The sequence below is a fragment of the Opisthorchis viverrini genome, assembly GCF_000715545.1.
Source record: "Opisthorchis viverrini unplaced genomic scaffold opera_v5_372, whole genome shotgun sequence".
NCBI lineage: Eukaryota > Metazoa > Platyhelminthes > Trematoda > Opisthorchiida > Opisthorchiidae > Opisthorchis > Opisthorchis viverrini.
Genome location: NW_008752030.1, coordinates 98,244 through 110,983, shown reverse-complemented (window position 1 = coordinate 110,983; position 12,740 = coordinate 98,244). Strand labels below are relative to the sequence as shown.

At 47.8% G+C, this 12,740-nt stretch overlaps 2 protein-coding genes across 2 annotated transcripts in view; one reads left to right on the top strand and one right to left on the bottom strand.

The window, feature by feature from the left end:
* Positions 1-322: 322 nt before the first annotated feature.
* On the top strand, positions 323-11,810 carry T265_10482 (hypothetical protein; the record flags this gene model as incomplete). The annotated part of the gene is made up of 5 exons (XM_009176864.1): positions 323-620; positions 4,186-4,773; positions 7,982-8,232; positions 9,465-9,647; positions 11,471-11,810. The coding sequence occupies 5 exons, from the start codon at positions 362-364 to the stop codon at positions 11,732-11,734; spliced, it is 1,545 nt and encodes a 514-aa protein (XP_009175128.1).
* Positions 11,811-12,070: 260 nt separating this feature from the next.
* T265_10481 (hypothetical protein) overlaps positions 12,071-12,740 on the bottom strand; it is a gene marked incomplete at both ends in the record, with an annotated part of 26,640 nt that continues 25,970 nt past the window's right edge. Inside the window, one exon of the mRNA XM_009176863.1 lies at positions 12,071-12,112. Coding sequence (XP_009175127.1) covers positions 12,071-12,112 — 42 coding nt within the window. The remainder of the gene's footprint in view (positions 12,113-12,740) is intronic.

The following is a 12,740-nucleotide window of genomic DNA, read 5'->3' as shown; positions in this document are numbered from 1 at the left end:
CTCCGCGCTGGGAACATAAGGATCGGTGATACACCCTTTTTTCACTTGTGCCTTTCAGGTGAACGACAGCCACCCACCGACAAGGACGAAACCGACCCGGGAAACCTGGGCAAAAGCCTTGATATGAATCTGTAAATCCGTGAATGGATCCAAATGAGCCAGCGTTGAGGTGGCGAAACGAACTGCGGTATTGCCTAGTGATGAACTTGGGTGTGCAGCGGAGCAACTGGAAAGCCAAAAATCCCTCGATCGCGGGCGAAACTGGATTACATTTGAACATATTGAGCCTTGAAACCATTGACCAATCATACACAAGCTTTCGGTTTGGTCGACAGCTCACGCGCAAGGCAGTTTGCACAGCATGAATCCCGTTGCTGGCGCCACTCACATGCCGGTTATGGCACCAAACTTACTTGTTGGCCTCCCACCGGTCGCAGCACATCACATGATCCATGGGGTGGCACCTGTTGCCATCCCCCCAGCACCTGCTGAGGTGACTGGCTCTCCAAACAATACACTGTATATCCGGAACTTGAATGAGAAGATAAAGCGTGATGAGCTGAAGAAGTCACTCTATGCAGTTTTCGTTCAGTTTGGTCAGATATTGGACATAATTACCTGTAAGTGTTCTTTTACAAAATATGTGCGTATTTCATATACTGTATATAGCCCTGTTACACAAGATCGGGGCTTTCGCCCAAAATTCCAGGGTTGGTTCTTATCGTTCAGCGGCTTCTGTTCATCTGAAACACACGAGCAAAAAGTGCGTAACACTGCTCTTCAAGTACTAAGAGCGAGGCAGTAAGCACACCAGCACGAGGGCTCGAATATAAAAGCCTCTAATGGAGCCTTGAACTATGTACTAGATGCAGCGTGAACAACCGTCGGAAGAAGGTTATCTCACACACGGGATACCCAGACAGAGGAAACTTTTTGCCCAATGAAAGTGTGCGCATTGAGCTTGAAAATCTTGCTATGTCCTCCCGTAAGGTGGTTTGGTCGACGGTGAGAAACCCGTTAACCAAAACTTGTTCAAAAGGTGTAAATATTAGGTTTCCTCGGAGGCGAAGCTGTTCCGGGGAAAGTGATCAAGCACCGCAAGACGCGTTTCATAATAAACGGATTTAAGGTCGGCAACCGTTTTCGTAGCAGAACGTTGGACACGCTCAACGAGGGTTGCGTCTTTCTTGCTCCTTGAGTAGACAACTTGAGGGTGTATTCAAGAAGCGGCCTGATGTAGGCCCCATGGAGTGTCTGGAAGTCCATGCAAGCAATACGGTGGAAGGATCGTCGAATCATCCATAGGACAGCTGATATCTTCTGACTGATGTAGGCCCATGGAGTGTCTGGAAGTCCATGCAAGCAATACGGTGGAAGGATCGTCGAATCATCCATAGGACAGCTGATATCTTCTGAACCGACTATTCAGAGTGCAGTGAGATGAAGCCAGATATCTGAATCCTTTTTGGTGTCTATCCTCGTAATATCTTCTGGTCAGCTCCCACCACGCACGACCAAGGCGTTCGCTGAGTCTCCTCCGAGTGACATGGATGCACTTTTCGTCATTCAGGGGAGGGTGCCAGTCCAACGACCACTGCTTTGCAGCGTTCACAACCATCTGGAGGGTACCAGCACTTCGACCCTAAGATTTCAAGTCGTCCGCTAAAAAATAGACATAGATTTGAAAGAACATCTGGAGGTCGTTGACGTAGATCGGAACCATGGCAGAACCTTGAGAAACTCTAATGGAGACCGGCGTCAAAGAAGAGTAGGTCGAGCCCACTTTCACTCAATGTTCTGCCTTATAAGAACACCTTAGCGCAGCCTAGAATTTTCCCTTGAATCCCGTATAACTCGAGTTAGTGGAGCAGTGAGACGCGTGGTACTCGATCGAATGCCCTTGAGAAGTCGAAAAACATGGCATCCGTTATGAGACCTTCATCCTTAGTTTGGGTTAAGCTGTCCATACAGATGAGCATGTTGGTTACGCAAGAACTGTTTGGGAAGTCTCGCTGACGACTGCCGCTTCGGGGAATGGGGACTCCGCGGCTCAACTCATCAGATGTTTATAGCACTGGGAGGCATGGCTCACTCATGCAGTCAGTGGCGCTCGTGCACCAAAGCTATCGCCCTCGGCGCGACGGTGCTCATTTTTCCTTCCATTATATCAATATGCAGTACAAGCCAACTGATCATGCCATGGCCTCTAGTATTTGCCCATGCCTCCCACGCCCCTCCATTTCCCGGTGACCGAAATTGTAGCAGATGGAACCAGCGTACCCCCTTTACATGGTTTCTAGCGGATAACCTGAACCGAAGTGAGCTGGACGTGCAGTTTTAAAACGTGCTTCACCGAATCCAGCAGTGATATTAAAAGTTTTAGAACACCATATGCATCTCGGGAGTTGCGTTAGCTCCGACTGCACTGTGACTGACCACAGTTAAACTGGTGAAGGATCTGTGCGCCTTCTGGTCGCACTCCACGTGATTCCAATGGCAGATTGCTGGAAGCCCGGTAGAGTACGGCATGCGTCCGGACTGCCTAGCTACGGTTTCGATTTACGCTGGTCTTGTGCTGTCTAAGGTTTGTAAAGGCCCCTGGGTCAATCCTACATCTGGTGTTTTATTCTAACACGGTACACAACCTAATTTATTTTATTGCTGTTCAGAGATGTAGGACCAGTTTTTTGCTGTTTTCTTTAGGGATATAGGGATTTTTCACACTTAATCCCTCCTGATAGTTTATCGCTTTTTATGGGTGGTTTGGCCCAGTATTTACTCTCGGTGTGTTGCCTTCCATGGCGTTCATGATAAAAAACTATCTACACTTCACTGTTTCAGGCCACTGCCTTCAGTGCATATTTCTATTCCTAACCCATCGTATATTCAATATTTATGAACGAATGTCCTGGGAGCACTTTGACCCCATGAGCATTAAAGGCTCGTCATCATCATCAATGACAGCAACATCAGTGTTGGCACTGATGCTTCACTGCATTAAAGGCTGGAAATGAGTGTTCCATAATCACATCAATGATGACATTGGAGAGGGTTTTTGATAGAGGACAGCTTTACCTGATACCACTTGATGTGGTGAACTCAGGCAAGAGTTTTCCCCAGACCTTTACGCGTCCGTGGGAGCTGGCGCACAGCGCCTTAAGAACGGTCAAGAACTTATCCGAGACGCCTTCGCCCCATAGACAACCATACAGCTTGACGGTGCACCGAATCAAAGGCGGCTTCCAAGTCATGGATGAGCACTATCGTTAGCTGCTGGAGGCAGTTTTGTCGTCCCAGAGTCTGTCGGAGGTGACAATATGATCGCTGCATCCTTCCTTGTGGTACTGCTTGTTCAGGTGTCTCTAGGTGGCAGCATCCGTGATTGCTTGCTGGTGTACTTAGAATTGTGTAGCTCGCACGACCGGCCATCATTTCAGCTCCGGACTGACTTCGTCACCACTTTCTGCTCCTATCTCCAGTCTGCCTTATTAAATGTTGTGAACATACTCCCGTCCTCATTGCAACCGTTTCTGTATGGGGTAGGTTGGGCGTACTGGGAACGTGAGTTCATAGGTTGTTTGATTCCTTAATTTTGGACTTCAGTCGTGGTACTTGACGACAGTAGCTGTGCAATTTAGTTGGTATGACGTAGCCAAATTTCTACTGTTGGTATGTAAGTGCATTACTGCTGTTTTTGGAGATATTTCCTGTTGGGAATTTTTTTCCTTGGTTGTCTTACTGACACTGTTGTCACCAGGATAAACTGGGACTAACACCAACAATGTCTTTAGATGATCCCTGTAAGGGATGCGCTTGTCTTCATCTTGTATGAATTATGTAGGAACACCCTGTCTCCTTCAGTCAAAGTTTTTTGTACATGTGTATTACGGCACGTGCCGTTATGTATTGCCGCGGTAACGTCCATCGAGCTTATATTGACATCCAGCCCTGCTTACTGAATTTCGACCCACGATAAAAGTCATTCCTCAACTGTGTTCTCCGCCGATACATTCTGGGTTACTTAAGCATTTTACTATGCTGATAGCTGATTGGCCAGCTCCTGATGCACGCAGTTTCCCGCACTTCTCATTTATGTTAATCCTGACAGCTTGTTTATTGACCATGTTAAGCAGTGTTTTTCTGATGACTTTCAACGCCCCTGATGTCTCTGTTCCCCTTATTCAGCCCGGACATTGAAGATGCGTGGACAAGCCTTCGTTGTGTTTGACGATGTGAACAGCGCGACTACGGCCCTTCGGGCTATGCAGAGCTTTCCCTTATATGAGAAACCTATGCGAATTGAGTTCGCCAAGGGGGACTCCGATATAATAGCCAAGCGGAAAGGGACTTACGTTGCTCGACCCAAGGCTCTTAGTCGTGCTGCTGCCGCAGCCGCAGCTGAGGCAGCAGCTGCTGCTGCAGCAGCCTTCGATGCCTCTGCAGGTCCGCAAGGTGGAACTAGTGCACGCGCCATCAGAAGACGACAACAAAGAGCCGCAGCCGCTGCAGCCGCTGCTGCTGCTACTTCTGGTGCGGCTGTGCCACCACCACCGAACATGGACGGCGGAGTTCAACCAGCGATCACCCAACCGGCTCCACCACCAATAAATCCTGCTATGATTCCCGATCAGCCGCCGAACAAGATCCTCTTCTTAACTAATCTACCGGAAGATTCGGATGAAGCCATGCTGAGCATGTTGTTCAATCAATTTTCCGGCTATCGTGAGGTCCGCATGGTCCCTGGACGGCATGATATTGCTTTTGTCGAGTTTGGTAATGAGATAGAGGCGGGTGCAGCTAAACACGGTCTTCAGGGCTTCAACATCCGTCCTGGAAGGCCCATTCGAATCACATTTGCCAAGAAGTAGTGGATTATCCTGGCCGCAATCATTTTTGTGTATACCGGTTTTTCTGTACGCCGTAAAAACAATAAACCGTTTGAAAATACAAATACCGTTTACTCTTCTTTCGTGACTTGTTTAGCTCTGGCTGTCGTTTCGAGCGGATATCTCCAAAAGAGTATGTGTATGTTATGGTGTTGTATGGCATTTCCTTCTGGTCTCCTACATTTTGGTATGATTGTGAAGCGCTGGTTCTAAAAATGGGTTGTGGTTTGTTTTTATAAGCTGGCCAAAATGGGAGGACTTAAGTCTATGCTGACCTGTCTGTGATGATCTGTGTTCCGAGTTACATTTCCTGTTGTTATCTTCGCTTTGTGATAACTCATGTTTCTGGTCAGCAACGACGGTATCTGTTTTGAGCGTCAGCTAACTCAGTGGTTAAGGTGCTAACTTACTAACCAGAAGGTCGGTGGTTCGAACCCAACCTCAGCAAATCGACTGTTCCTGTCTAGTCTTAGGCAACCTGATAGTATCTCAGCCCTCATAATTCCTTCGGATGGCATGACAGTTAGGCACCAGAAGGGTGTTATTATTATGTAGGTGATGTTGCCCGGCCAAAAACTGACGAAATCCCTTACTGGACTTAATTCACCAGCGGCGTTGACGGCAACGTCGCGTGAGAACGCGCGGGTTTAACTCGCCCACAAAATATGCCATTCATGTTTGGACGTATACGGGGATACTGAAAGGGCGCCCATATCTAGACAGGAAGACGATTAGTGTCCTCAACTAAAACCTTTGCCACCAAAGCCTAACCGCAATTCATTGGTGTTTGGTTGTTGTCAGAGCGGCCTGCATTTTTGAGGAACAAGTCGCCACGAATGTTCCGACCCCCAAACTGAATTGTCCGGAGACTATTACTCAGACCTCTACCCATTGACCAACCTGGTACGAGGTGCTCTGTGAGTCTCTCATGTATACTCTCCAGTATAGCTCAGTGAGTGCATGTTCATGTAACGTCATACTGCGGTAAGGTCCAGTCTGTTCGTGGCGGACTAAACTTAGAAGATTTAACCCGCGTCACAGCCCTCAATGTCCGCACTCTCCGTCGTACTGGACAACAGACATCTGATGCTGAAACCTTGTTCTCCCTCTATGTCGATGCCTGCTGTGTCTCCGAAACACGCACAGGAGACCCTACTTCGGTATTGTCCCGCTTGGGACGTGCTCAGATTTTTAACGTCCCACTTTTTTGAGCGCCTTGTAGTCCTGATGCAATAGCTCGCGACATCTATAGCGTTCAAGTTGCACTCGTCCCCAGGACTGAAAGCGTCCTACCAAACGTTCGTATTTTTGCCGTACGGATTCCCGATGTAATTAAGGTCAATGAATATCGGTGACCTAAGTGGTGCTTTTTGTCCTATCAGCTTACAGCTGCACTCAGGTTGGGGTTCCGAGACTAAAGACTAAACATGAAACGCAGAATAGCTCAGTGGTTAAGGCGCGAACCTATTGATCAGAAGGTCCGTGTTTGGAACCCCAGGACGACATCTTGGCTGCTTCTTTCTTGGCTTGGCACCCTCAGTCCTCTTGGCTCCTGTGGGTGTCTCGGAAGCTATGCACTGGAAGGGTGTTACAGCTGAGCGCCTTATCATTATCTGAACACTGCATGTTTCTGTCCAGCATGATCTTTCAGGCATAAGCGTCCACGCTGAGTTTCTTGGATGCCCGCAACCACAGACCATCCATGGACACAGCTGGATCCTGTGGCTATCAGCTACCGGTGGAGAGCCACAATTAGAGATAGCCGTTCCTTCTATGGTACGCAACTTGACTCCGGTCATACCACAATGTGGGCCTCGTTATCACTCCTCTTTCCTCAGCATGGTACGTGCGAAGCAGAGCAGTTGGGCTCATTAACATAGGCGAGTTTTAGCATCTCGACAGCATCGAATTGCTCTGGCTGGAAAACTACCGGAGGCTCACACTTAACTAGTTCTGTTGGGCGATTTTATCCAGTTTGTTGATGAACAACTTAACCCTTATTGTAGTCTCCATGTTCTTAGAGGACGATTTCGCTCTATTGAGAAGCTTGAAGATTATCTAGCGTTTCAATGTTGATAATGGTCTTCTAGAGGGGCGAGATGGCTCAAGTGGTTAGAGCGCGAATTTACTGACCGGAATGTCCGTGGTTCGAATCCGACCTCCGCCACTCGACTTCCCCTCTCTAGGCTTGGGCAACCTGACAGTATCCCAGCCCTCGTGCTTCCTTCGGGTGGAATGGCAGCTAGGCACCGAAAGGGCGCTACAGCTGAACGATTATTATTATTATTTAATGGTCTTCTAGAACTTGTTTTAAAGCTATAAACCAAATATTCGACATGTTCCGTAGAGCTTCCCTTAGCTGTCGACTGGAATTAACTTGGTGCGTCCCTTTCACTTCACCCATGGGATTCGGTATTCTAGTTCGGTTGACATTCAGTATATCGGGGTATCTCTCCTCAGAGGTAATGTTGACAGGAACTTTCGGAATCCGATTTTCTTCGAGCATCTCGTCGGGAGGTTGTTCGATTAAAAATCATAATAAATTGTGATGTATTGTTAAGCAAAATCCGTTGCTTTGGTGACCGGCATGTAGTCATTTCGTAGGAGTGATCCGATGAGGATTTCTGAGGTGATTTCCGGCGTGAAATGATGAAACAAGGACAGTACCAGCTGGGGGACTGCTGTTTTATTAGTAATTTATAGGAACGAATTCGACTATTGTGGAGTTTCGCTCTGTGTCGAAAATTACTTAGCTGCTCACATGTCCACTATGCACTCTTAGTGGCTGGTTAAATGGCTTTCTGGAAGTGAAATCATCTTTGGTGTGTTTCCTGTTCTTCTTGTCGTGTGTGATTCCATTAACCGCATGTGCGATCACCTCTCAGCCAATCAAACACTGCGCTCCGTTTCCGACGATTTCGGCGTAAATTAACTGAACACATTCATTACCAAGCTCGATCCGAAGCAGCTCTTTTTGTTTCATTCATGTAAATCGCGGTTGACCATACTTTCCCCGGTGTTCTGTCTATTTGTTGAGTATGGTATCTGCTTGATTATCTGCTGATGCGTAACTTAGTGTTTTTCCTCTATTCTAGCCACCTCTGACACCTGCCTGATGGACATCAGGCCTAACCATACACTGTATGTGAACAATCTAAATGATAAAGTGAAAAAAGCCGATTTGCGGAAAGCCTTATACTATCTGTTCGGGCAGCATGGACGACTATTGGATATTATAGCCATGAAGACAATGAAGATGCGTGGACAGGCGTTCATAATCTATCAAGATGTGCAATCAGCCACCACAGCGTTGCGATCTCTCCAAGGATTTAATCTATTTCAGCGGGTAGGTGTTTCATTTCGGTTCACTGCAGATTGTTGCTGCTTGAAGCTTAGTGAGAGTATGGATCCACCGTCACACCGTATTTCCCGCCCAGATTGCTGTCTTTTCAATCATCTCTTTGTCTTTCACCCCACACAGTGCCCATAGGGCTTGTTAGATGGGTCACCGCCTTGTTTGAAAAGGGTTTTATACAGACCACCCAGACCTGGGGACTCCTGAGTTCTCGGGACAGATTTTTCTTATTTTTTCTGCCCTTCCTTTGGCGGGGGAGTTAAGCACTGCTACAGTTGGATTTCCAGTTGTCCAATCATCTTTAGTGTAGAAGACTGCGAATAAGCTAGCCGGCCAGATGCATGCTACTATGCGAAGGTGCACAAAAGTTGCCTCGGCTACCATTGACTCTAGTCTCAGCTTCCCAATGACATACCTGACGCTGCTCCATACTTCCTTAGGTTCTTAATGTTCCGAAAACCTGCATGTGACTTTAGCTACTCTCGCTCTTATCACCCAACCTATGCGGATAGCGTACGCCAAGCGAGATTCCACACAAATCGTTCAACTGATTCACTGCCGTACAACCATGATTTATTTGAAAGCCTTATTGTAAAGAAAAGAGTAAAGGTGGACGGGGAAGGGACTTAGTGCTAGCTTAACACAATCATCTTGAGGTGCCTACACCTCCAGGCATTCACTCAGACAATCTGGTTAGAAACTGACACCAAGAACGCCACTGACATCGGTTGTCAGCCATATTTTGCAGTGTCTCCAACCAGACACAGTGCGAATCACGCGTTCCCCATCCTGGAAGGCGAGTAGCACAGACAGCACCCAAGCGTATCGTGATCTCCTTCATACTTCTCTGCCAAGTCAAGGGTATGGAGGAGATCACGAGACGATTGGGTGCTGTCTGTGCTACTCGCCTTCCAGGGTGGGGACTGCGTGATCCTCACTGTGCTTGATTGGAGACACTGCAAGATATGGATGCCAACCGATGTCAGTGGCGTTCTTGGTGTCAGTTTCTATCCAGATTGTCTGAGTGAATGTCTGGAGGTGTAGGCACCTCAAGATGATTGTGTTAAGCTAGCACTAAGTCCCTTCCCCGTCCACCTTTATTCTTTTCTTTACAATAAGGCTTTCAAATAAATCATGGTTGTGCGGCAGTGAAGCATCGGTGTTGAACACTGATGTCATGCTGTCGATGTTGATGATGACCCTCGCTCTTTCTTATTACCCAGCCTATGCGGATAGCGTACGCCAAGCGAGATTCCACACAAATAGTTCAACTGAAGGGCGTCAGTGCCGAAGTTCAGAAGCGTCGGGAAGAGGAACGTGAGAAGCGAAAACGAAGGAAGGTTGCTCAACGCCTGGCAGCAGCCGCCGCGGCTGCTCAAGCAGCTACTCAGGCAGCAAACGGTCCGGTAAGTTGCGCTATGATTGCTTCTGTTCTGTCAGAATTAGAAATATTCCGAGAACCCCATGTGTAACCTGTCTAGCTAGAAGTAGCTCAGTAGTTAGCGTGCGAACTTACTGATCGGAAGGTTCAAGGTTTGAATCCAACGTCTGAATCTCCATTGTTCTTGTTAGGATTGGACAACCGGGCAGTGTCTCAGCCCTCCCGCTTCTTTTGGGTGGCATGGCACCAGGCTGTCTATCCACTATACCAGATTTAGTCGCATAGAGCCGTGTGGTTCGCTTGAACCGTTTTCAGACAGGAAACCTCGTTTGCTTGTCGGGTGGCGGGCTGTATGTTCACCTTTTTAGACGTGTGTCGGCTGTGCTAACTAGTGCACCCACTGGATCCATCGAAGCCAAATTGCATTGTATGGTCGTTGCTAGCTTATACGTGTGTCGCGCAAGCGGTTCAGTATACTTCCTGCTAAAACACACTACTACTNTACTATTTATAGACTCTTGCATGCAAATGAGTAAATAGGACTGAATGAGCTTGCAATTGGAAATCTAGCTCCCACTATGACATCTTCGCGCATTCGGGTTCGTCCGGGAATAACAGATGCCGGTAACACTGGTACTTAAATATGTCGGCAATCGATTTCACGGTTTCCAATTTTTCAGACTTCACAGCCCGCCACTGAGAACGGAGCCTTTTTACAATCAATGATAGCTGTCGGATTATGCGCTTTTGGTGCCTTTCACCGTGCGTTTACCGCGCGTCATTTCGAACTATTTCCCCGCGGTGTGCCGCGCTGATGTCCGGATTTTAGAGCCATGTCCCTCAACGTTTTTAGCCATTAACAGTCTTTATCCTTCGGTGAACGCATCAACCGACGCTAGTCTTGTGGCATACTTCCTCACAACCATTTACCAGATCTTCGACTGTCCATCTGCAACCTTTCTTCAGCCGGACCTAACGCACCCAAACAAGATACCAAGTGGTAGTTGCTGACTGGTTGTTCGGCCCATGTGCCCGGAGCGTGCCTCGGCGAGATGGCTCAAGTGGTTAGAGCGTGAATTTACTGGCCGGAAGGTCCGTCCGTCGAACCCGACTTCTGCCTCTCGACTTCCCTTGTCTGGGCTTGGGCAACCTGGCAGTATCCCAGCCCTCGTGTTTTCTTCGGGTGGCATGGCAGCTAGGCACCGAAAGGGCGCTGAACGATAATAATAATAAGCGTGTGCCCGAATCATTTTAGTTGGTGTAGCAAGTTAACACTTTTGGGTCATCGGACGTCTGCTCCAAACGTGATTGTGTACTTCAGGAAGACTGTCAAAGGCGAGCAGTAGATTTGAGGCCAAGTTTTGCGTAGCGTCTTATAACCTGTCTTTCAGCGACCAGAAACTACTTAAAGCTGCAGTTTGTAGAGGTCAGTGACAGACCGGTATCACTGTATGAATCGTTTATAAAAGCCAGAACTGTAGTACACTCTACAACATGCCCTCCTCTTTTGGTTGGTCCGGGTGAATGACCGACTTCCAATATAGATTTGCAATCACATCACTAGTTACAGTCGTCTGTCTCAAAAAATGAAAGGCCAGACGGATAACATCCTAACTTGTAGGGGCGAGCCAGATCACCCTTTCAATATCCACCCTTTTTGGAGGAATCCTTTGACCGGTCCTGTCGGCGGTCAACCTACTAAGATCGTTCGATGGTATTTTAGTGATTGTATATAGCTTCTTTAGATGTAATAACTGCGGTGCAATTCGACTCATACTGGCTGCTTACTCTGGAGCTTTAAACCTATGATTTCATCCATGTACTCAACCGTCTTATTTTGTCCAACAGGCGGGAACTGGAGATGCCCTGAATTTATTGGACCAACCCAACAATATTCTGTTTGTAACAAATCTCCCGGAAGAGACAACGGATGCCATGTTGACCATGTTGTTCAGTCAGTTCTCCGGTTTCAAGGAGGCCCGGCGGGCACCAGGTGGCGTTTGGTTTGTGGAGTACGAGTCCGCTGAACAGGCCGCCGCCGCTCGCTCTGCTTATGAGGGATTCAAACTGACACCAACTCATGCGATGCAAATCTCGTTCGCCAAAAAGTGAACGACTTTGCTCTGATGGGTTCCGCGAGACGTGCTGCGTGTTTCCGCAAAGGTGACCAAGCGGTCCTGTACAAAATGTATACCATTTTTCATTCTTCGGTTTCTTTTTGTTAACCACCGGGTGACGGGTCCATTCAGTAGGCGGGGGTGCTGTTTTTGGGCGAAACAAATGGATTGGTTGAGTCCTCTTTACACCGTCTGCTTTGCTGTGTATGTGCGCCACGTTGCAATCAGAGGAAACCAATTAGTATCTGGTTCTGGCCAATTGGAATGTGTATTTATTCCTGTCACCAGGTCTCGTCGGATTATGGCGACTAGGTGCTAGCTCTTTTTAAGTTTAACAACTGCCCTGTGTCTCATTCGGATGTGAACCGTTCGCCTAAGAAAGACTTACAACTGAGGGTGAACTGAGCTTCTCGTTTTCCAAAAATGACCCATAGGGTTTCAGAAGAGCTTGGTAAACAATCGGTAGTTTTTATTTGGGCAACGTTTCGCTATTGACACAAAAGCTTCGTCAGGCTAAGTGAACCAGTCACCAAATTGACCAGGTTATAAGACAGACGGGGAGCCAATCAGTAAGTCTTCTCGTCTTCAAATCAGTGTCAAGTGTCAATTAACGGCCCTTGTCGGCTGGTGTGGGTGCCAAAATCTTGAATTGATGGGTTGGAGAGGTTCGGTTCCAATTTCGATCGCTTTTCCTTCCTTAATCTTCCACTTCAGGGTGCTTCACTTGATACTTCACCTCGGGTGCCGCTGTTAGGTTTTCCCTGGTCTTTGTGGGGTTGTGAGTGCTCCGACAATTTAGTTTGAGGGGGGTTGAGGCCAAGTGGATTTCAGATGATGACCACTCTTCCTTCTGATGACCGCACACCAACACGCGTCAGCTCGAGTGACCCAAGGCCGTTCTCCACACGCTAGCCAGTTCCACGCCTTCCATTCTGTTAACACTGGGATGCATGGCGATTTCTACCGCCTCGGCGATCAGTCTGTGTGACGTGGACCGTAGT